Here is a 23,159-nt window from a genome sequence, read left to right as displayed (position 1 = left end):
GGCTGTGCCACTGCACCGACACCTTTGATGTGCCAAAAACCAGAGAGAAAACAAGGCAGAGGCCCGAGCTGTTTATTACAAACACAGCTTTGGGTGGGGTGAAGGACCTGGGAGTGTTTCTAGAAGTGTTGATCTGGTTTTGTGCCAATTTGGGGTAAAATCTGCCCATAACCGTGGTGATCCTCGGAAACTGAACCCCAAACTTTGGGGCTCTGTGAATGAGCTGCTGTGGCTTTAACACAAACTGCTCAGCCAGTTCTTTTTTAAATTTCTGACAGAAAGGAGCAGCCCTGGACATGATTGATTACCTTGGTGACACTCCTGACAGCTGGGGCAATAGGGGATGTTTGCACACTTTGTGTATAATACCTACAACTTCTTTGTTGTCAGCAAGGACTGAATTCCTTCAAAAGCTGCCTCATTCTTAATTTCCAGCTGATGAGGTGAACTGCTTTAATTACACAGGCCTGTTTGAGCGAGCTCATGGTAGAACTTCCAGTTCTGTGTGTACAGATGGGGAGCAAAAAAAAAAACAAAAACCAGAATTATGGATTTGATGGGGAGGAATTCATCCTCTGCTTCCCTGTGGGAGAGGAGCTGCTGACTCAGAATGGTGAAGGTTACAAACAACAAGTGCTGGAGTGGCAACAGGCACAATTCTGTTTGAACCATTGTGGTGCTTATGCAAAAACAATCAGATTTATTTTTAGCTCATGAATTCTGCCGGAAAAAAAAATTGTTGAGGTGTCACCTTGATGCTGTAGTGATCACAGAAACCTGGCAAAAATTGGGATACTGAGTTATAGAAGGGTTAACTGAGACTGAGAAACTGTCAGGTTTGTCAGCCTGAAGCAATTCTATTTTTGGGTTGTCTAAAACAAATTCGTAATACTAAAACCCTAATTATTCTACTCTTTTAATCCAAGATGCTGTTTCATTGTTTTGATTATCTGATATCATCACACATCCATATTTATGACAGCCCTGAAGACTCCAGAGTCCAAAGCTTTTATTTCCTGAGCAGACACAACACAGGAATTCAAAACAAGACACAAACATACAAATATACACCAACATACATTTAAACAGTGCAGAAGAGGTAGTACCATTAATTAAGAAATACATAACGAGCAGTAACAATACTGAGAATTCAGATCTGTCTTCATTGCACCCCTTTCAAGTATCACAAGAGGCTACAGAGTGATTTATTCAGCATCAATCCAAATTTAAAAGTGTCCTCTGTTCTCTGATACGATTTTATCTGGGCTTTTTTTATTGCTGGCCTTCAGGTGATTAGCTGAAGGGGACAGAAATAAAACATCATGGTTTGTTAACAGCTCAGAAAATGAGCTTTGAATTCATTACCGACAGGAACCAGATTGTCTGTGCAGCTCAGGACAGAAAATTAGGCATGAACACCAAATATTTAACTTTTTTTTTTCCTTTCTCTAAAAAGACCCAATGTCATGACTGAGTTTTGTTTTGGAGAGGGGAAATATATATATATATATATATAAGAAAGTGGATGGGTTTTAGTGCTGCCCTGAACAAAAACTCCAGTGAGTTCTACTGAGAAACTGCAGAATTTAGGTTTTGTCAGGGAGAAAAAACACAAACTTGATCTCTGTGGAGACAGAACCCTGAAAGTATTGAAAAATAAAGATGGAAAGGCTCTAAGAGGCTTCCCAGGGCACATTTAGGAGCATCCTGGGGTGCCTCAGGTGCAGGGAAGCTGCAAAGAGCAGGAGGTTCCAAAGGCAGAGCAGCAGAACTTTGAGGCAGTTCTGAGCACAGAGCTGAGCTCTCCCAGACCTGGCTGATTATTCCTGAAAATTCCTTTGAGCTGGAAGCAGCTGAGAGGTTTTGCACTGTGAAAAGTGCTTTGGGGAAGAAGAAAAGAAGGATTATCAGCTGTAGAGGGTTAGGAATAAAAAGCAAAACAGAGCTCAGTAAATGCACTTTGTGTTGGCATTTCCAAGGTGTATCTCTGCTCAGGCAGAGTCCAGGGAAGCTTACAGGGAAAGAGCAAGAAGAATTCCCCTTTTTTTTGGATTTTTTTTTCCAGATTTCCTGTTTTTTTTTTCCCTGTTGTTTAAACTCTGATGGGCCACCAGGTGAAATTAAATAAATGCAAAGCAGCCAGCCAGGCCACAGGAGGAGGGAAGATCCTGCAGGTAACATTTATCTGATGTACTCCTCCTCAGAGGTGCAGGACGTGTCTTCTGTGCTTTCCTCCAGATCGGGCAGGTTGCCCCACAGCAATGCATTCACACCTGGTGCAAAGGAGACAAAGGAGGGGGAAAAAAAAAAAGAGATATTTTTGGATTGTGACCTTATTTTTAAGTTGCACAACTGTCTGTTTTGAGAGCAAATAATCCCTGCAAAACCCAGGAAGTCACGTTCATGGTGAATAAACCTATTTTCTATCTTCCTTCAAAGTGATCTTGGGAGTGTTGTTGTTTATTTTTTAGCCCAATTCAGAGAATAAATATTTATATAACCAATTATATAAATATAACAGAAATATTATTTCTGTTAACACGTTAAGAAGAAGAAAGTTTAAAGTTTTAGAGTTTAAGATACAGAAAAAATAAAAAGGTAAACAAGAAGTTTAGAATGCAGTGCTGTAAGTTTGTGTGTCATGACATGATTGGCTAAGAAAATTTACACTATAGCATAAGTCTGTAAGACAAAATATTTTAAAATTAAGTTAAATATTTAAAAATTAAGTTAAAATAAATATTTCTGTTAGCAGTGTTTTATTATTTAATAAATCTTTAACAAGTCTCGTAATTAAGGATCTTGTAGCCTTCTGAACCACGCAGTAAAGATGTAAACCAAACTCACCCTTCCTGTCTGCGTAAAAAAAAAAAGCAAAATAAATCACATCATCTAAAAAACTCACAAGTCCCATCTCTAACTCCTTCAAAATTCCTTCAAAAATCCCCAGAGCCCAGTAAAGCCATCCCCACCACTACAAATAAAGCTGTGTTTGTCCTGTACAGCTGCAGAAAACCCTGACTTCTGTCCACAGAGGGGGGGGTGCAGAGTGATTTACACTGAAATTTTCATTCACTGCTGCCCCCCCTGAGTGGTTTTCCAGATTAGTGACATTTCCTCCACGTGCCAGCCTCCCTCCAGGGGCTGGGGCTAAACTGGGATGCCTGGTCAGGGTGAGGAAGGGGTGTCCATCACCTCCCTGGTTTGAGAGGAAGGGAAATCCTCCTCCTCCTCCTCCTCCTCATCCAGAGGAGGCAGCGAGGCTGTGATGGGTTTGGAACACAAACCCTGTGAGGAACACAGGGAGGAGCTGGGGTTGGAGAAAAGGAGACTCAGGGGTGAGCTCAGCTCTCTCCAGAGCTCCTGGAAGGTGCCTGTGCTCAGCTGGGCTTGGGCTCTGTCTGCAGGAACTGACAGAACCAGAGCACACAGCCTTGAGCTGTGCCAAGGGAAATTCAGGTTGGATATTAGGATATTATCCATTTTTTACAGAAAGGATGATAAATTTCTGGAATGTCCTGCCCAGGTGGTGCAGTCACCAGCCCTGGGTGTGTTTAACAAAGCCTGGATGTGGCACTGGGTGCCAGGGTTCAGTTGAGGTGTTGGGGCTGGGCTGGACTCTATGATCTTTCAGGTCTCTCCCATTCTGGTGGTTCTGTGAATTCTGTGATGGGGAATGAGGATTTTAGGGAAAGGGAAGGAAACCAAGGTGTCCCTCACCAGAAGGGTCCAGTCTGTTGATGCCAAACACTGCCTGGCTGTGGAACATCCAGAGGTGGCCGTTGTTGCAGGACAGCAGGCAGGGCTTGCAGGGGCAAATCACGTGGTAGCCAACGACATTCCCACTGGAAAGGCAAGGGAAAGGGTGAGCCTGGGGAAAAGGTGGATCCCGGTGGCTTTTTCCAGCTCCAGTTCAATAGCCCCAGTGCCAGAGCATTATGTAATGCTTGTGTTTTGATAGAGTTAAGGGAACGGGGTGAAACAAGTATCTTAAATATTTAGGGAACATCTGTTGGGAGTTACAGAATATCTGAGTTTTAGATCTTTGGCACACAGAGAAGTGTTTAGTAACCTAAATTGTGTAACCCAGATTAGCTTGCATACCAACAAATGCTGGTGGATTTCTTTATTTGTTTTCCTTTTGAAGGCCAATGATTCCAACCAGCAGAGAAATTCCTCACACCCAAAATCCACCTGACACAAGCACCGTGCGCAGGAGGCTACCAGCAGCAGCAGTGATGAAAATGAGAATTATGGAATGGTTTGGCTTGGAAAGGACTTAAATCTCATCCAGTTCCACCCCCTGCCATGGGCAGGGACACCTTCCACTGTCCCAGGGTGCTCCAGCCTGGCCTTGGACACTTCAGGGATGGGCATGGGGCAGCCACAGCTGCTCTGGGCCAGATTGTTGACCCTCATCAACTCTCCTAGATTGAAACCATAACAACATTTATCCGTTTCCATGTGCTCTGATGAGACATTTCTGTTTCTCTACTTCTGTCTAAAAACCAAAATATGGTGTCCCTATCACAAACCCCCCAAGCTGTTCAAACCTGAGAAAGGTAAAAAACTTGACCAGGGAGCTGAAAGAATTCTCTCAGATGACTGCGAGCTCTTTGAGAGTTGTTGTTTTCACCCTTAAATATCAGGCATTAACAAGGAGGATAAAAGAACTCCAAGAACTTTAGCGACAGCATGTTCCATCTGCTCCCAACAACCCGGTCTGCCAAGAGGATGTTCTATTAATTAGAGTATGAGTAACTGCTTCTTGCTGGGGCCTTATTCACAGAGAAATCTCAGCGTTGAGGCAGACATTTCATCGGGCAGGTGGCACACAAGCTTTCAGGAGACTCAGCCTCCTGAAAATGTTGTCACATTTCCACTGGGGGCTCACAGAAATACCCTGGCAGCCTTGCCCAGGCTGAGTTTCTCCCCAGCAGCATTAAATTTGCAGCAGGGAAGGCAAGCTGTTCCTTCAGCCCGAAACTCCTGCGCTGCAGGAGGTGACAGCGAGGAGGGGACACGGGGCTGGGACACGTCAGTGCCACCTCTTGTGAGCTCACCACTTCAAACAGGCGATGTTCTTCAGTTTGCACTTGCAGATCTCAGTGAAGTAGCAGCTTCCGATGAAATCGACAGTGCTGGGGGAAGGAAATGTACAGAAGTTTGGAGGTGTGGTGATCACAGCCTCAGTGTCACAGTAACACCGGGCTGAAGCCACAACAAAGTGATGCTGCCATTGGCCCTGGGTGGTTTGAACCACAAGGTTCTGTTTTCCTTTTGACTCTCAGCCCCCACTCATATGGAAACTTTAATAAGAGACCCACATGACATTGCATGAGTATCAAAAATCCTCTTAAAATAGCCCAGAAAAGCAGAGTTTGCCTTGGTGCTCAGGGGCTCAGTGTGGCACTGCCAGTCAGAACCCTGAACAGGGGCATTGCTGCCAAATCCCAGCTCAGAAACAGAACAACACCACAGAGGCTGGGATGTTTCAACCCAAACCTTTGATTCCTTATCTCCTCTCCAACCCATGCTTTCTGATTACCATGTCATTTCACAACCTGATTTCCTTACTATTCAAATCTGGCTATGGGAAAGCAGCACTGAGCCCAGCCGGGGGAGAGTCCTGGCAGCAGTGACAGATCAGGTTTGTTCTGTTTGCGGGTCTTTATTTCAAATTCTAATCTTCGCTTCGGGAAGGAGCGGGAGGAGCTTCCCGTGGCTGCCGAGCCTGTGCCATCCCTACGGATGGATTGAATCGGAGTTTGGATTTGCCCCCCACGGGACATCCTCGCTTTTGGCTCTCCCGGGGAGATTTTGGATTCCCGGGGGCTGGAGATGTAGGGATGGGGTGATGCGAGTTCCGCAGGGCCGTTGTCCCGGTGACAGCGGATTTTGGAGTGATGCTGTGTCCCCCGCGGCTGACAGGACCCCGTCCCCGGTGGGACCCACCCTTTTCCCCGTTCCCGGCGCTTACCCCGAGGGCGGGATGTCGGTGGAGTAGAGGTCGGTGTCGGTGTCCGCCAGCAGCACCGCCCGCATGCCCCGCGAGCTCAGCACCTGCCGGCAGAACCGGCAGCACAGCACGCTCACGCACCGGTCCGCGAACGTGCAGCCGCTGGAGGCCATGGCGGCTGGGACCCCGGTCCGGTCCGGTCCCGATCCCAGTCCCGGTTCCGATCCCAATTCCGGTCCCGATCCCGGTCCCAATCCCGGTTCCGGTTCCGATCCCAATTTCGGTCCTGGTCCCGGTTCCAATCCCGGTCCCGGTCTCGCTCTCGCTCTCGGTCCCGGTTCCAATCCCAATCCCAATCCCGGTCCCGGTTCCAATCCCGGTGCCGGTCTCGGTCCCGGTTCCAATCCCGGTCCCGGTTCCGGTCTCGGTCCCGGTTCCAATCTCAATCCCGGTCCCGGTCCCAATCCCGGTCTCGGTCCCGGTCCCGGTTCCAATCCCAATCCGGGTCCGGGTCCCGGTCCCGGTCCCGGTTCCAATCCGGATCCGGATCCGGATCCGGGTCCCGGTCTCGGTCCCGGTTCCGGTTCCAATCCCAATCCCAATCCCAATCCCAATCCCGGTCCCGGTTCCGGTTCCAATCCCAATCCCGGTCCTGGTCCTGATCCCGGTCCTGGTCCTGGTCCTGGTCCTGGTCCTGGTCCCGGTCCCGGTCCCGGTCCCGGTCCGCTCCGGCGCCAACGGCCACGCTCCCACCTGTCAGTTTGAATTCCCGACCGCGCCCTCCCATTGGGCGCCCAGGGCCACGCCCACTCCATTGAAGGATCCGGTGGTACCACCCCTCCCGCCTGGCTATTGGTGGAAAGGCGCGCCCTGCGTCGCTTCTATTGGTCATATCTGCTGTCACTCACACTCTCGTCCCGCCCCTGCGCAGCGCTCGGCCGGCGGGGCGGTGCCACGGGCGCCGAGCGGCGGGAAGAGGGGGTGGGCTCATCTTGGGGACGGCCATTTCTGATTGGTTGAGACGCCCGTCGCTCATACGCAGCGCTCCGCGCCCATTGGCCGAGGCGCTGGGCGGGGCGGGGCGGCGGCGGGCCGGTGCTGGGGACCGGGCGGCGGGCGCCAGCGGCCGGAGGACGCCCGGCTGCGGGAGGCGGCTCCGCAGTGCCCAGGTAATCGCCCCGCCCGGCCGCCCGACCCCCGGCCCTCCCGTGCCACCCCCCGGCGGGCCGCGGGCAGCCCTCCGCCGCCGGCCCCGCCGCCTCCCCGGCGCCCCGAACCGCGTCCCCCCAGCCCCGGCCCCCCCTTCGGGACCCCCCCACGCTTCCTCTCCCCGCCGCCCGCATTGTTCTTCCCGGGCGGGATGCGGATCCGGCGGGTGCCGTGTTTATTTATTTCTTCCTCCCGTACGCGCATCTCCCGCGGGGGGCTGCGGCCGCGCGCCCGCCCTCCTCCCCCCGTCCCCCCCCCAAAAAAAGGGGGAAAAAATCCAAATTGAAACGAAAAGACGGGGGAAAAGTTGTGTCCCGCCCTGCCCAGCGCAGCGGGCGCTGCAACAAACCCTAAATCGCCCCCCCCCAGCCAAAAAAAAAAAAAAAAAACGAAAAGGGAGAAGCTGCGGGCGGAGCCGCCCGGCGGGGGCGCGCCCGGTGTGCCCGGGGCTGCCGCCGGTGGGGCCGAGCCCGCGGGCAGCGGGGGATGCTGCGGGGCCCGGCACCCCAGGGAGCCCCGGGAGCCGCTCCCCAAAGGAGCCCCGTTCCCCCGGGAGCCGCTCCCCAAATTCTCCCCCGGGACCTGCACCCCAAGTTCTCCGCCGGGACCTGCACCCCAAATCAACCCCAAATTCTCCCCCGGGACACGAACCCCAAATTCTCCCCCGGGACCTGCTCCCCAAATGAACCCCAGCTCCCACGGGAGCCGCATCCCAGAAAGATCCCCATTCCCCCGAGAGCCGCTCCCCGAACAGCTCCGTAACCCCCGGGACCTGCACCCCAAATCAACCCCAAATTCTCTCCCGGGACCTGCGCCCCAAATCAACCCCAGCTCCCACGGGAGCCCCATCCCAAAGGGAGCCCCGTTCCCCCGGGAGCCGCTCCCCAAATTCTTCCCCGGGACCTGCACCTCAAATAAACCCCAAATTCTCCCCTGGGACATGAACCCCAAATTCTCCCCCGGGACCTGCACCCCAGATGAACCCCAAGTCCCATGGGAGCCGCATCCCAAAGGAGCCCCTGCTCCCCAAATCAGCCCCGGTTCCCCGGGAGCCGCTCCCCAAATCAGCCCCGGTTCCCCGGGAGCTTCACCCCGAATCACTCCCGGTTCCCCGGGAGCTGCACCCCGAATCACCCCCGGTGTCCCGGGAGCTGCACCCCGAATTCTCGCCGGGATGTGCCAAAGGAGCCGCCGTGCCCGGGCCATCCCCCGGGTCCCCGCTGTAGGCGTTCCCTCGGTCACCTGGCCGGGCTGCGGCTGGAACCTCACGCTGCTGCTGCTCAAAGGACGATTTGCAGTGTCAGGGTGTCAGGGCAGCTTTGCTTCCCGTCACAAATTTGGGCTGCGAGCAGTCATTTTCTAAATATATATATATATATATTATTGCTGTTATTTTTTGTATTTGCAGGCAAGCAAACCAAAGCTGCTTCTCCTCTGCTGCTGCTCTCATTTGGGATTTGATTTGCATCATCTCCGAGCCCATTAAAAGAAATAAATAAAAAAAAAAAAAGGAGAAGAAGAGGGGAAAAAAAAATAGAAAAGGGCAAACCAAACCCACACAAAACATGTGCGGAAGGACTTCCACTCCCTGGCTGTGCTATTGAGGATCAGGAAGAGCCTTTGGGGCTGCAGGATCTCGCTAGGCTGATGCTGCTGCTCAAGGATTTGGTGCAGGGAGACAAAACTGCTGCCTCTTCCATCCGCTGATCTCAACATCTGCATTTCCCTGCTGCTGTGCTCCCTCTCACACCCTCTCTCCATGGACTGATTTTTTTATTTTTTTCCCTTTTTGCGGGGGGGGGGGGGAGGGAAGGACGAGCAGAAAGCCAAGGCATCGTGCTGAGAGGAGCGAAAATTGCCTTTATAGCTCGTGTTCTGGTGGATCTCTTTCGAGGTTATTCAGCTTTTTGGAAAAGAAAACATGACGTCGCCAGCAAAATTCAAAAAGGATAAGGAGATCATAGCTGAATATGACACTCAAGTTAAAGGTAAGGAATGGTTTTCTTTCCATCCCTTCACTGCAAGCCTGCCTGGCGATTGTAGGAGTTTGCAGTGGATGTTTGGGTGGGGAAGAGGGAAATCATTTGCAGATTGCCTGGAATTTGCAGGGCTTTTTTTGGGAATACAAAGCTGGGTCGGGTTTGCAGTGCTATGTCTGTCCCCATGGGGTAGTTCCTGCTTTGGTGTTGCCGTTTTTAAGGTACCACAACGAGGGGGTTTTTTTTAGGTTTTTTTTTTTTTTTTTAATGGAATAGCCACATTTTTGAGTTCGGGGAGATCCATCTTTTCCTGCCTGCCTTTCCCAGAGACGGCTTTGCATGTGAAATATGAGAGGCAGGGAATTGCTTTTTAATCCTCTGCCTGTCATGGGAATCTTTGAACAATCTGTGCAGTGTCACAGGAGCATATTTCCACTGCTGCTGATGGGGGACTGTGCTCCAGGGTCCCTGGGAAGCTGTTTGTGCTAGAAACTTCCATTATTCAGGATTTTCCTCGGGGTGAGTCCATCACAATTCCCTGCTTTTCCTCGCCGTGCTGGAGTGTAACACCTCGAGGCTGCAGTGTGGGTGTGGGTGTACACACACACACAGGGAAATGAATAAAACTCGTGCAGCAGCGTTATTCCCATCATCACAGGGAATAATAAAGAGATTTAAACAGTGGGCTTTGCAGTGACCATGCAAGTCTCCTGCAGAATTCAGCTGGCTGGGTTTCATGTGCCCTAGGTTATAAAAAAAAATTAAAGATGGTGAAATTCCCCCCCCGAGCTGCTTATTTTTGTGAAGTTTTCGGGATAAGACGTATTTAAAAGAATAATTAGGGCTTGTGCATGGCTTGCTATGTCGCTGCTAGGAAGTTCTGAGATTCAGTGATTTATCTAATTGGTTAAAACTTGCTTGGTATGCTCAGAGCATGCAGGAAAGATGGCCTTCGGGCAGGGTTGATTGAGTTAAATCAATGCAATTTGAAAAAAAAAAAGCCAGATTTAAATCCGAGTAGGAAACCTAGATTAAAATTGACAATTAAGATATTGTTTTGCAATTAGGTGCTCAGTTATTTTTCCTGCTGGGGAAGGGGGGGGGGTCTGCTTGTTGGTTGCAAATCATTCAAACGTGTTGTCCTACAAGGCATGTCCTACCCTGACCCCAGTGCCCTGCACCTAGAAGCAGTTTGGGTACTTATGTTGAAAAATGCTTATTTGAGCAAATAGGAAGCTGTGTTGAGAGTTTATTTTGATTTTTTTTTTTTTAATATTGAGGTTCTTAAAGTTAGAAATGGAGAAGGGCGTGTTTCTCTTTTACTGGTTTAGTTTCTATTCCTGTTTTCGAGCTGTCTTTGGAACTGGGAATTGCAGTCAGAGTAAAATTAGAGGCTTGTAGGCTCTTTCATTATTTACCCCATCAAAATGTGCATGATAGATCCGAGCTCGCAGTCACAATATTTGGGAATAACACGGAAAGGAGGCTTTAGAATTAGCAAAGCGCATCCTCTCACCTCTCAGCTCTCGCATGAATTAGAAATCCTTCCCTGCCTTTTCAGACAAGAGACCAGGAAAATGGGAAGGAGCCTTCCTTGTTGCTGCCAGAACTCAGCTCATCTCTGGGGCTGTCGATGCACCTGGAAATGTGCTCCCAAAAGTGGATTGCGGTAGTGGCACGCTGATTTTTTGGGTTTTTTTTGTTTTTTTTTTTTCTTTTTGGCCTTATAAAGCATTGCTCTTTTAGATGCAGGAGGTTGAGGAGGCCGGAAGCGTGTGAAGGGATCAGGAGGAGCTGGGAGAAGGAGATTTCCTTCCTGAATTAGGGTGAGGGCAGGGATGTGTTCACCTCGGGATGCTCATCCCGTCCCTCTCCCACTTTGGCTCTGGGGAAGGAGGTGCTGCTCCATCTCCTGCCCCTCCTTGCAGGGAGGTGTAAAGGGACCAGACAGCTCAGAAATGCACAGCACAGTCCTGTAGCAGCCCTGTCCTACATCTCCTGCTTTATTTTAGAGCTTTTCCTTTCCCTTTTCCACCCAACACTGACCTTTCAGGAGCTGCTTTGACAATGGGGATCCTTGTCTCCCTGCCTGTAGGTACCAGCTTTGGAGGGAGACTTTGCTCCTTTCAAAACACCACAAACCCTTGCTTGTTTTGTGCTTGACATCACTTCCCTAAATGTCTCTCATGCAAAACCATGACAACCCCAGAGATAGCTCAGTTCTGAGCTGGATACTGCTGTGATTCCTTAGGGAATCTCTCAGCTCTAATCCCAGGCATGTGCAGGTCTCTCCACCCCAGTGGCAAGATGAGATGCTGCTGAATCCATTGAAATCCTCAAGTGTGGTGGTGCTGCCTCATCACCAAACACACCGAGGTTCTTACAGAGTGATTTTGGTGTCCTGATCCAATTCTGCCCTCAGCTGTGGGAGCAGCATGGAAATGCTAACTCTGAAATCCTTTCTCCGAGTTGGGAAGGGGAGCAGTGGCTGTGGGGGTGAGATGAATCACGTGTTGGCGTGCTACACGAATTGTGAGGTGGCATCTGCTCCTCCATGAGAAAACTCGGGTATTTCGTGCTGGCATTTAGAAACTTTCGGCATTTCTTGTGCTTTGCTCCACGCTGGCTCTGTTTAGAGGCTTCCTTTAAAGCCCTTAATCCACAAACACCTCCTTAAGCACTTTAAATGATTGCTAATGGAATGATGGAGCTTTGTTTAAAAATTTAATAGCCTTAAGTGGTTAATCAGAAACCATTTAAAGAATGGCTTGATTAATAGATCATCGCGAGGCAAAATTTTTGATTTTCTGTTGCTGAATGAGCTCGGTGGTTTTTATTGAAAAAGGGGCAGCAAGGCAAAAGATCATGGAATGGTTTGGGTTGGGAGGGACCTTAAAGCTCATCTCATGGGCAGGGACACCTTCCACTCTCCCAGGCTGCTCCCAGCCGTGTCCAGCGTGGCCTTGGACACCTCCAGGGATGGGGTGTGGATGAGTGACACTTTCTGTTCTCCTGTAACCATGAGCTGTAGGTATTTGTTGTCTCCCCACAGCCATTTCTCTGCCTCTTCTGGGTTGTAGCTGGCTCTTCCCGTGGTTTGTGTGTGTGGGGAGATAGACATTTGAATGAAGTTAATCTCTGAAGCTGAAGATTTCTCTAACCAAAGTTACCACGCAGCGGTCAGGGGGCGTGGAGGGAACGAGGAGCTCCTTTCGGGTGACCTGTCCACTCTGGTTGTGCATCTGTGCGGGTGGCTGGGACCAGGCTGGACCTTGAGTTCTCAGTCTGACCCTCTGAGTGACCACCAGAGGATGTGCTGGATTGCCCAGTGACCCCATGGGCTCCAACATCTGGAGGTTCAGCTCCAACCCCACTCTCCTGCAGAAGGGCGTTAACCCACAGACACGCTGAATTTCCCCAACGCCTGTGCTGACCTCCAGCCTTCCTCCGTTGGTTCCATGCTTTGTCCTCTCTGCTCTTGGAGAGGGACTCCTTGGAGTGCTTTTTTTTGAGGAAGCTCCAGCGTGAATCCGTGTCAAGCAGGGATTCTCCTGCCAGGATGACCCGGGGCCGGCAGGGGAGGGAAGCGCTCCTTTGATACCTCCCGGTGCCGTGTGCTCGCAAAGCCTGGGAGCCCTGTGAAGCTGCAAACTGAGATTCCCTCACTCCATATGGAGCCTTTGATATCTCAAGCTCATCCCCTTGTCTGGATTGTCTCTCCCAATTCCTTTGTGCAAGTTGTGGTGAGGCAGAGATAATTAATTTATGCTGTGCAGTGTGTTCCATGTGAGATTGGGATGCTGCCCCTCTGTGCCCAGGCAAGGACTGTCAGGGTGTTTTTTGGTTTAATATATTAAATTGGAGTGTACACTTGCTGAGGAAAGAAAAGCCAGTGATTTATCTCTTAATTCTCCTTTTCTTTCTCCTCGTGTCCCACGAGAGCCTTATATTTAATTAGTTTGTATAAAGCTTCAGTAAATAGCTCCATGGTTTGAGCTGCAGAAATTTAATACTGACATTTTTTTACACAGCGAGGGCTCATAAAACCGCTTCTGTCCTTGAGTAGTCGCTACCAAAGGTTAAAATGCATCTCCTGCAGATCCTGCAGCCCAGCCCAAAAAGTGCTAAAAATATGACAAATGGATGAGGTAATTTACAGCAGGAGCAAGCAGAGCCCAGAGGTGGCTGCGTGGTTGCTGAGCTGAGTTTGTCTTTGCTAAGGGAAGATTCCTGATAAGAACAACTTCAGGCAACCTCCCAGCTGCCATCACACTCAGGCTACTGAAATGTCTCAAACTTTCCTTTAAACCTCCCCAAAATGGCTGATAAATTTCGGATAATTCCCTTTTCCCTCTGTATGTTGAACATCTGAGAGTGTGTCTGATCTGATTGTGATTTTTTTGCCTTAAATGCTGTGTGGAAATCTCATTTGTATGGTCCATCTTCCTGAGGGATGCTCGGCAGTTTTTAATCCTGGTGAACTCTCCCAACTGGTCCAGCCCTTCTGGGTGTGAAAGATGGCAAAAATAGCTGTGATGGGCTCAGCAGCTGTAATCTGGGGGCTGGAAGGGAAGTGTGATGCTTTTGGTGATGATTTGAACTAAAAATTGGCATTTCTCTCAATGGTTGCAGGTTTTTTTTTACAGAATAGCCTTCAGATTTTGACATGAATGAGCTGAAATCGCTGTCATTTATTTTACTGCTGAACCTGTGCTCTTTGGAATTTTTCAGTGGTGTTGATGTTACACATAAATGTTGATTTCTCTTTTGTGTTCACCACCTGTTCAGGTCACCAGGTTGGTGTGACTGATCCTTGGGTGGGATTCCCAGAGTTTTTAATACACCCTGTAAAGAGACTTTTCAGCCACTCACCCCGGTGTGGTTGAGTGAAACAATCCTGAATTCTGATATTTTAACTCTGCGGGCGTTGGATTAACGTTCCCATTCAAAATGTAAAACTACCTTTTAAGGGTTTTTTTGCAGTTAATCACGGCTCTGTGCCTGTAAGTGATTCCATTTGTTTGCAACAATGACTTGCTCCAAACTCGGGGCTCTGGAATTGCTGTGGAATCATCTGGTTTTCTGCAGTTCCTGATAGTGCTAATCCCTTGAGTTTTGGAGCTGGATTGGGCCAAGCAGCCTTGGTGCCAGAAAGGGGGAAGGGGGCGTTGGGAGACTGCCTTGATCTTCCAGCAATAGTTTGTGTTTTTGTGTCCAACTCCTGCTAATGGATTATTAATGAGGATGGAAAGAGGTGAAGGAATGCAGAGTCTGCCTTCTTTCCTCTCCAGCTCCAAAATCCCCCTTTTTTTTTTTTTTTTTTTTTTTTTTTTTTTTTTTTTTTTTTCAGTTTCATCAGGTGTTGGAAGGCTGGAGAGCAAAGCTGACCAAACCACTCCATCCTCTTAAGTGCTGCAGTTCCCTCCAAAAGCAGAAGGAATTGCCAGTGTAACTCCAGTAGGATTCTATAAAAAGTTTACTGGTAATAGCCAGTTTTCCCTGACTCCCAGCTAAGGGACAGGACATTTTTCCTTAGCTCTAAATGATTTCCTTTCGTGGTGAGGTTACAAATTAGTATCTTTCCCTTTTCCTATCAGTTAAAAGGCTTGACTCCTCTTTTATTCTTTTTTTAAATCCTTACTAATTTTTCTTGGCCATTTTGGGGATTGACTTGGAAGAATCTCTTTGCCTGGTCAACTTTTTTTTTTCAGCTGTCGTTATGAAGAGTGAAAAATCTGAACCTTTGTTGAGATGGAAAGTATGTTCAAACACATGTTCCCTTGAATGGATTTTGCTGTGCCATGCACAGTTGATATTCATTACTCACAACTTTATTTAGTTCATTTTTTGGTATGACTTTCACAGATTTCATGGTTTCTCTCTGAGAATTCCTGCAACATCACGGGTGTCCTGCTCTTGGAACGCTGTCAGTGCTTTGTAGGCGATGGAAGCAAATGCAATTAGGGGATTTACTGTGGGATAAAAGTGTGGAAGAAAATGGGAGAAAGGGTCCTGACCTTGCAGTAATTCCATCAGTAGAGACCAGTCTCAATTTTTACTTTCTCTCTCCCCTTTTTTTCCTAATTTCTTCCCAAATTGCAATGCTCCAGTCGACCAAGCAGGGCCTTCTTTCTGTGAAATCCCTGGATAATGGTCATTGAAACTCTCGATGTGTTTGAAGTCAGGAACCATATGGATGTAACGTGAGGAAGCTCAACTGGTGTTTTTCCAAGAAGATGCTGCATGTAAATGGATTAAACCCTTTAAAAAATTGCATTTTTTTGCCATCAAAGTAACTACTTGCTGTTGTTAAACTGGAAATCTTCTGACCCAGTTGTTTTGCTTTTGAGTTTAATCACAGCTTCTCTGAAGGTGTTGCTAAATGTGCTGCAGAAATTCTTAGGGTTTTCTATATTAATTAATTAATTCTTAGGGAAATTCTTATTCTTTAAGGGTTTCCAGCAATGCTTCACATTGATTTGTGTGAAATGGGCTGAATTAGGGGAGCTGCCTTGTGGCACATGAGCAGCTTCTGGCTTTTTGACTCTTGAGAAGGAGCCAAATAACCAAATTAACTCCAAACCCAGAGTGGATTTCAGTCTCCAGCCCTGAACTGCTGCAGCAGGGCGAGTTGGTTGGTCCTGCTACATCTGATGTTGGTTTTGTCTTTTTTTTTCTTTTTTTTGGTTTTTTTTTTCCTTAAATCATAGGACTTTCCAGGAAGAGCTTCTTGGCTTCTTGACAAGTAGGGAAGGATTTTTGGTTTGTTTTTGCTGTCATTGGACGATGATTTTCCTGCAAGGAGGAAACCGTGGAACGATGCAATTTATAGATGGGGAGTGCTTGCAAATTGAATCTACTTAAAATTATGACAGTTGTTGCCTGGGAATGAGTCCTTGAGTGTGTCTTGGGCCAGCAGTCCAGTCCCACTGCTGGGTGTGCTCTAAGTTTGTGAGTTCAGGTGGGAAAATTAGGAAATTCCACAACATCCTTTTCTTTATGCAATAAATTCTTTATTTCACGCTGGAGCTGTTCTGCTGCTCTAAGTGTGTGGTTCTAAAACACATTTTACACAGTTCTGCTGCTTCTAGGAAAAAATAAAAAGGGGAGTTATTCACATATTTCGTTCGCACTGTTTGTGGTAAAATACGGGGAATTTTTAGGATAGGATTATGTAAACAAGAAACTTGCACTCATGCAAGGTGTAATTAATTCCTCAATCTGGGCAGGGCTGTGGCCACCACGGCCGGCTGGTGGCTGCTGGGGTGTGACAATTCTCCTCCTTCCAGCCCAGTTCCTCTGGGAAGGGCTGCAGGAGGCTGTCTCAAGTGTTTTCCTGGGAAATGACATCTGTGAGGAGTGAGCTGCTCCCGAGGCAATGGGTGGCACTCTGAATAACCATCCCTGAGTGGAAATGAAGCTTGCTGCAAAGCTGATGCTCTTCCACCTTCCTGGGAAGCCAGAGCTGTATCAAGTGCCTGTAAAGCAGAATCAGGGAATTGTTTGGATGTGCCAAGATGCTGACATCCCTTCCTGCTGGCAGGGCTGCTTTCCTGGCTGGAGCACTGGGCAAATCCACTGTCAAAGTCCTATTTATCTCCCTATTTATCGATTAATTTATGTATCTACGTATTATTTTGGTTATTGGCAAATGTAAATTCAGACCCGTGACTCATAAAGCAAATTATCATGGGTGTGTTTTGACAAGTCTGATGAGCCTGAAATGCATCAAAATCTGAGGACAGAAAAGCACATTGATAAGAAGCAGCCATTGTTGCTGTGAGGGGAAAAAAGTCTCAATTTTCCTTAAGGTGTGCAGGGGATGAATGAATGAATGAGTGACAGTGACAAGGCAGAGTGTGGAGGTGCAGATCCCTGAGCAGGCCCGTGGAGGTTTTTCCCCAGTGTTCGATAAGCAGTCACTCAGAAATGTAATAAATGAACATCCCTGTGAAGTGGTTTTGGAAAGGAGCCTGGCTTTGCTTTGGTCTCTTTCATGAATGGAACCCTTCCTAACTTTTCTGCCTTCTCTCCATCTGGTGAAGGAGGAAGAGGCTTCATCCCAGTTACCCTTCTAAAACCCACCAGTAGCCCACCAGTATTTGTGCTGCAGAGAGGGCTGTGTGTGTCCCAGCTCCTCGGGGAGGAACCCAGAGCTGCAGAGAGATGCTGAAATAGGAACAAAAGGCTTTGCCAGTAAAGGACTTTAAAGTGTGCAGCTGGAAAAGGGAGGGGGAAAGGAGGGAGAAATGCAGCACTACAAAGGTCACAGGATACACTGATGATGTTTGGATGGAAACTCAGCTTGCTATGAATGAAATTGTGCTCTCGTGTTTTCCCCCTGGAGCTGAATGTCTAAAAACTCTGGATACTCCTTGTTCTCTTTCTTTTTTTTTCGCCTTTTCTTTTTTTTCAGCGCTTGTAAGTTGTGCTGTAGAAATGAAAAAAAAAAAAAAAAAAAGGAAAAAGGGAGGATGGACAGCACCCACAGACAGGCTGGGAGAGGCTTAAATAGTCTGAGCTCTGCCAGGTTCATCAGAGCTGTGACATTATTGGGTTCTGGTTATTTGCAAGGCAAAATTTTGTCTGTGCTAAATCTGTGAGGTTCCTGAGCAGGGAACTTGTGGTGGCAAAGATTTCAGCTCTGCTGACCGGGGTTGTTGGATAAACTCAGAACTAGGGCTGAGCACCCCTTGGAGCTGACTTTTAGAGCGCTGATTTTTATTTCCTGTGTGTGTGAAGGCTCGTTGCTGGTTGCTAAATTGCCTTTTCTCCCTCCTTATGCCATCCAGATTGCTTGTGTTTGCTCTGAGGTTGGTTTGAACTTTTATCAATCCATATGCTGGTGTTACCTTCCATGATATGATTAATTTCTGACTGTGATGATAAATTAATTTACACAAAAGTATAAGAGAAGTCCTTTTACTTAGGCCAGTTGCCTAATGCCAAACACATTTATAACCATTCTCTTCATACTTAAAGAATTAATCTTAATTTAGGCTTTATGTCAGATTATTTCCTTCATCACAATGAACTTCATAGACTATAGCTGGGAAGGGCTCCTTGCATCCATTGATTTCCACTTTTCACACTTTCTCCCTGAAAATCTTGGCTAAAAACTCTTCCCACCAAACCTGTCCATGGAAATTCAGGTGGTACTTTGGTTTCAGATTTAAATTAGGAAAAAAATTCTGGCACTGGCCCCTCTGGAAAATCCCTGCAGGTAGAGCTTTCTTTTTTATGCCTTGAAAGCAATGACAGCTTTTGGCAGCGAAGGAAGTGTTTTGGTTTGGTTTTGTTGGGGCTTTTTTGTTTTATTTTGTTCTGGAACTCCAAGCTGTTTTCTGGTGAACACCCTGGAACAGTTGGGCATTCCTGCTGTGATTTATGCATTTGCTGCTTGGCTGCTCCTGACTCCTTGATTTTCTTGTCCTTCCTGAAGTGAGGGGCTCAGAACTGGACCCAGATTCAAGGCTCCCATCAGTATTTTGGGGAGGAACGAGACAAACCCATATGGAGGTTTGGGCAATTCCACAATACCCAGTATCCCACGTGGAGGGACAAGAATTGATGTTGTTTTTGTGCTGCTGGAGGTTCCTTGAATTGTGAGTTCCACAATAAGCACTGGCTGGGAGCTGGAGGAGCAGCTATAATTTTCTCCCAGCTCTGTTGCCTTTTCCAGCTCCCTCCCATGTTTTGCAGTGGTTTTAGGATCAGGCTTCATGCAAATAGTTCCCATTGCACCCCACCCTCTCCCAAACCCAGCTCCACCAGCTGCCATGGTTGGGATGAAAGTGCTGCTAATTTGCTGTTACCTTTAATTTTGGGATTCTGCATCTTGGGGAAGGCTTGCTCTAAGGAATTATTTATATGTTGACTGTTTAAACACATTTATCAGTCCCAAAAGATCGATGCCTCTCCTTGCAAGGAGGAGGTTGCTTTGGGATCCTGCATGGGCAGGTGTGTGTGCAGGGGATGGGAAGAGTAAGTAGATTTTTATTTTTTTTATTTATTTATTTATTATTTTTAATGAAAGCCAACAGCATCCAGCCAGCCCTGCCTGGGCTGTCTTGTGGGGAGGTTGTGCTGTGTTTGCAGAATGACTTTGAGTCTTTGACAGCGATAGGGAGAACAAATCCAGCTCTGAGGAGTACAAGGCAAACAGGTTCCCTTTCCTTCCCACCTTTTTTTTTTTTTCATTGCTTCTTGTTGCGTGCCTCTCTAAAAGCTGATTTTGTCAATAAAGCAAAGATCCCCCTGAAGTCTCATTGCTTATGGCAATAACACCAAAGCCTGTTGGCCATTCACTTTTTTTAGATTTTGAGTGCTCATTTCTCTTACAGAGAGTGTTTTTTTTTTTTTCCAGATGATAGGAAAGCACTTTTGGTTTTGTGTTTTTATCAAAAAGTGCATGAAGTATTTATTTATCTGGGTTTGTTTGAAGTAGCCCAAGCACAATGTTCTTTTCAATACAATAAAGAGCTCTTCAGCTGTATCACAGATTTCTTGAAGTTTATATTTTATTACTGCATCGCTTTCTAAATTTCATTCAGCATCTTATCTCTGCTTAGATTTTGGTCTCCCTTGCCTCTTAGTGTAAATGAGGGAGTTTTTATGTCATATATAATAATTATAATTGAGAACTCTTGCATCTTTGATGCCTGAAAAACCCAAGAAACCCAAAGGCCAGAGTTGTCTTTCAGAGAATTCTGATTCTGAAACTTCCTGTGGCACATTTTAAACACTATGAACGTTATTTCTCAGCCGCCTTAAAGCTAAATAATCAAATTATTCAATTTGATATTGTTTGATTTATTAGCAAATCAAATACACAACTGCATGTGTATTATAACATGCACGCAATAAAAATTTGCTTTTTTCCTTTACAATCAAATCCACTTTCATTTTGGAAAGTTTATTTATGATCACTGAAAGAGCATCCAGTTGAAACCAGCCTTTGTTTCTGGTGTGATGGTGTCAGAGCTGTTCTTTGCCCTGGCTGAGGCCAGGGATCCTCCTGCCCTTGATCCAGATCTGTTTTTGGGAGTCTCTGTTCCCTGGCTCCCTGAACTGGGGCTTTCAGCACATCTTGCTCAGCCATTGTGTTCCAAGCAGCCCAGAAGTGGGTGAGGAGATTAAATGGTAGTGAATTACTCGAAATGACCTAAATCAAGGTCTCTGGTGAGATTTATGGGATTCAGTTACACATCTTGAAACATGTTGAGAGAACACTGAACTTTTTTATATCTTGTTTTTTTTGTCTGGCAGTGCAGCCTGCGTGGCTGGACAGGATGTGCCTCTTCTTTTCAAGAAAATTACTTGGACAGAGGAGATAACTGCACAGTGCTTTTACTTTGTGATTTTTTTTTTTTTTTTGGTTCTCTTTGGTTTTTTGGAGGGGACAGAAGGACAAATCCCAGGGTGATGTTGAATGAGGTGTCTGTCCAGCCAAGGGTGCTCCCTGGATCAGTTGGGAACAGGGAGAGGGGGATGCAGCTCATCCCTGAAATAAAACTGAACTGCAAAGAACAATCAAAAACAACTCCAGGAATGAGTCAGAACTTTGTACAGTCTGGAGTCAGATTGTCAGGAAGCTGAAATGTGTCTGCAGTTATCCCTTGCTTTCATTCCTTTCTCCCTTCACTTTTTTCCCCTCTCTGATTCCCGCTGTTTTGGGGATTAAGAAGGAAATAAACACTCCCCTGAAATCTCCCAACACAAACAATCAGGTTTGCTATTTTTAAGCGTCAGTTTTTTTGTGATTCTCCCAAAGTTCTTTTTGCTCCGCTGGGATTGAGTTTGAATGGCTGTTTTCTTTAAGTTTTATTTTTAGGAGTGGGAGGCTTGTGTGAAGTTCAGTGCTGGCAGAGATACTGGTTTGCCAGTCCTGGATGTCAAATTTATATTTTAAAATCTTGAAATCTTTCAAGCTGCCAAGAAGAGAGGCCAGGTGAGAACGTGAAGGATGCTCATTTTGCCACCTCCTGTACTGGGATTGTGTTGCCACTTCCCCACATCTGTGAGGAACCCTTAGTGCTGAAGCCAACCTTCCCTGTTCCCACTGAGCTTGAGCCTTGGGAAGCTTTTAAATTTAAACAGGAGGAGGTTTGGGAATGTTAAATGTATTTTTTTGGGGTGGAGAAAGCACAGCAAGCTATTTGTGGGCTGATTCCTTGTCCTTTCCTTGCGCAGGACAAACTGTTTCCTTGGAATGGGCTCCCTCATTGCTGGGGGATGGATTTTTGGGGTGTGTGTGGGGAAGAGGGGTTGGTGCCAGAGCAAACAGAAGATTCCCTGTGCTGCAGAGACCTTATTCTTATTTTTAGTGCTGGGAATGCCCTCCTGCTTTCTGCCCTGTTCAGCCCAGCAAGAGGAGGGGCAGGAGGCTGCTCTGCTCCTGTCTCAGCGCTCCCACAGGCTGTGAACCCAGCTGAAGGTGTTGACCTGGCTTTTGTTGCCATCCCACACAAGGAAAACGCTGCACAGCAATCAGGTGTGTTGGAGGAAGGGGAAAAGTGTGTCAGGAGCAGAGAGAAATCAGCTTTGCCCTGGCAGTAATTAGGCTGGACTCGAAATTCAGCGAGTGCCTGGTTCCGTGGTGGTTTCATTTTCTGTGTTGAGGTCAGGCTGTTCATCCCAGCGTTTTCTGCACACTGGGAATTCTGTGCTAGTGGTGACACTGGGGATGGCTTCTATTACTGATGGCAAATTGGTTAATAATGTGGTTACACTAAATAAACTAATACTGCACATTGGCTGGCTTAATATTTTTTCTACACCTACTATTAACTTGCTGGTGTGGGGGTTTTATTTTTGGGTTAATTTTAGTTCTCTTGCTCAGCCAGATGCAGCTTTTTTGAGCATCAGTTCTGTAACCATCCATTCAAGCCTTTGGAGAGTTGTAACAGCAAGCAGTGGTACTTCCCTAGAAAGGCTTAAAATGCCATTTCATACTCCAGGCTCATGGCTTGAACTCACCAAGCCGCTTGTTAATGGCTTAATTGCTGTCATTTTGATTTGGGTAGAGGTTATTTTCAGTTTTCTCCTGTTGGCAGGGTTGTTGTAGATGAAGTCAGAAGTCCAGTGAGCACAGCAAGTAGAAGAGAATTCATCAGTGAGTTCATTTTTGAGGCTGTTTTTTCCCTTTGCTCGCTAAGAGCTTCCTTGATGATATTTTCTTTAATACGCTGTTCACATGCAGCAAACGGGGAAGAAGCAAAAAAAAAACCAGTTTGGAGCACGAGAAGTCAGCATGGATGACTCAACCTTCATCTTTTATAGGTCCTGATTCAAATTCATTCCCTGTTTGTAGCAGTGGAAATGTCACCAAATGTTCCCACTGTTGGGAGGGCTGGGAGTGACTCCTGCCTCGGTGCTGGAGTGCTCCAAGCTGCCAAAGGTGGTGGGCTCTGGCAGGAAAACGGGAGCCTGGATGCAGAGTGGGAGGATGAATCACTTTTCTGCTCCTTTTGGACCCAAACTGGAGCTGGAGAGGAGCTTTGGGCTCTGCACAGCTGCAGATAGGAGGAGAAATCCTGCCTTGGATTTGCAGATGTCTTAGGAGCACCGAGGTGCTGATGGGGCTCCTGGGGCTTGAGTAAAGTGGGGTTTTTTTAAAAGGATGATGTTTGTGTGACAGTTACAAATCACAACAATTCATGTTTATAGGCACAGCCTGAGCCCTTGGCTTTATTTTTGTCAATGGGGTATCATTCACAAAGAATTAAGAAATCGTGCTGAGATGAGCAGCATCCCTGGGCATTGGCATTTATTCCCAGCCTGTGCCTGGGTTTTGATATATTTGGATTTCCTTGCAAGTCACAGGGGTTAGCTGGTGTTGTTTTGTTCTTGGAAAGCAGAGTGGCTGCTGATTTCGGCTTCTGTGAAATTTGCTGTGTGGTTTTGTGATTCACACAGTCAGTACCTGTTGTCTGCATCAGTGTAGGAATGATGCTGGATCAGTGGATTTTAATAATTCCAGGTAATTCAGGAAATTCAGTGGAAAATTGACC

At 47.2% G+C, this 23,159-nt stretch overlaps 2 protein-coding genes across 7 annotated transcripts in view; one reads left to right on the top strand and one right to left on the bottom strand.

Annotated features, from left to right (window-relative positions):
* Positions 1-985: 985 nt before the first annotated feature.
* On the bottom strand, positions 986-6,761 carry FAM72A (family with sequence similarity 72 member A). Of its 2 annotated transcripts, XM_053997957.1 has the most exons (5): positions 6,713-6,761; positions 5,981-6,063; positions 5,064-5,141; positions 3,721-3,845; positions 986-2,273 (listed from the first exon to the last, which is right to left on the bottom strand). In XM_053997957.1, the coding sequence occupies exons 2-5, from the start codon at positions 6,043-6,045 to the stop codon at positions 2,182-2,184; spliced, it is 360 nt and encodes a 119-aa protein (XP_053853932.1). In that variant the 5' UTR covers positions 6,046-6,063; positions 6,713-6,761; the 3' UTR covers positions 986-2,181. The 2 variants fall into 2 exon arrangements, with proteins under 2 accessions (XP_053853932.1, XP_053853931.1); XM_053997956.1 differs by lacking the exon at positions 6,713-6,761 and having other exon boundaries at positions 5,981-6,205.
* SRGAP2 (SLIT-ROBO Rho GTPase activating protein 2) overlaps positions 6,108-23,159 on the top strand; it is a 100,261-nt gene continuing 83,209 nt past the window's right edge. For 3 of the 5 annotated variants that reach the window (XM_053997951.1, XM_053997949.1, XM_053997953.1), the window contains exons 1-2: positions 7,051-7,128; positions 8,577-9,156. In XM_053997951.1, the coding sequence (XP_053853926.1) occupies positions 9,090-9,156 (67 nt within the window). In that variant the 5' untranslated portion in view covers positions 7,051-7,128; positions 8,577-9,089. Of the gene's footprint in view, positions 6,149-7,050; positions 7,129-8,576; positions 9,157-14,594; positions 14,630-23,159 lie in introns of those variants that run through there. The other 2 variants (XM_053997950.1, XM_053997952.1) reach the window with 2 other exon arrangements.

This window comes from Vidua macroura, chromosome 24, assembly GCF_024509145.1.
Source record: "Vidua macroura isolate BioBank_ID:100142 chromosome 24, ASM2450914v1, whole genome shotgun sequence".
Taxonomy (NCBI): domain Eukaryota; kingdom Metazoa; phylum Chordata; class Aves; order Passeriformes; family Viduidae; genus Vidua; species Vidua macroura.
The sequence above is the reverse complement of the archived record's forward strand: the minus strand, read 5'-3'. Positions and strand labels throughout refer to the sequence as shown.

Coding starts and splice junctions, on each gene's coding strand:
- FAM72A (XM_053997956.1), bottom strand. CDS start 6,132: ATGGCCTCCAGCGGCTGCACGTTCGCGGACCGGTGCGTGAGCGTGCTG. Junction 3,846..5,063: donor AACATCGCCTGTTTGAAGTG/GTGAGCTCACAA, acceptor TTGCCTTTCCAG/TGGGAATGTCGTTGGCTACC. Junction 2,274..3,720: donor CAACAGACTGGACCCTTCTG/GTGAGGGACACC, acceptor CCTTTGCACCAG/GTGTGAATGCATTGCTGTGG.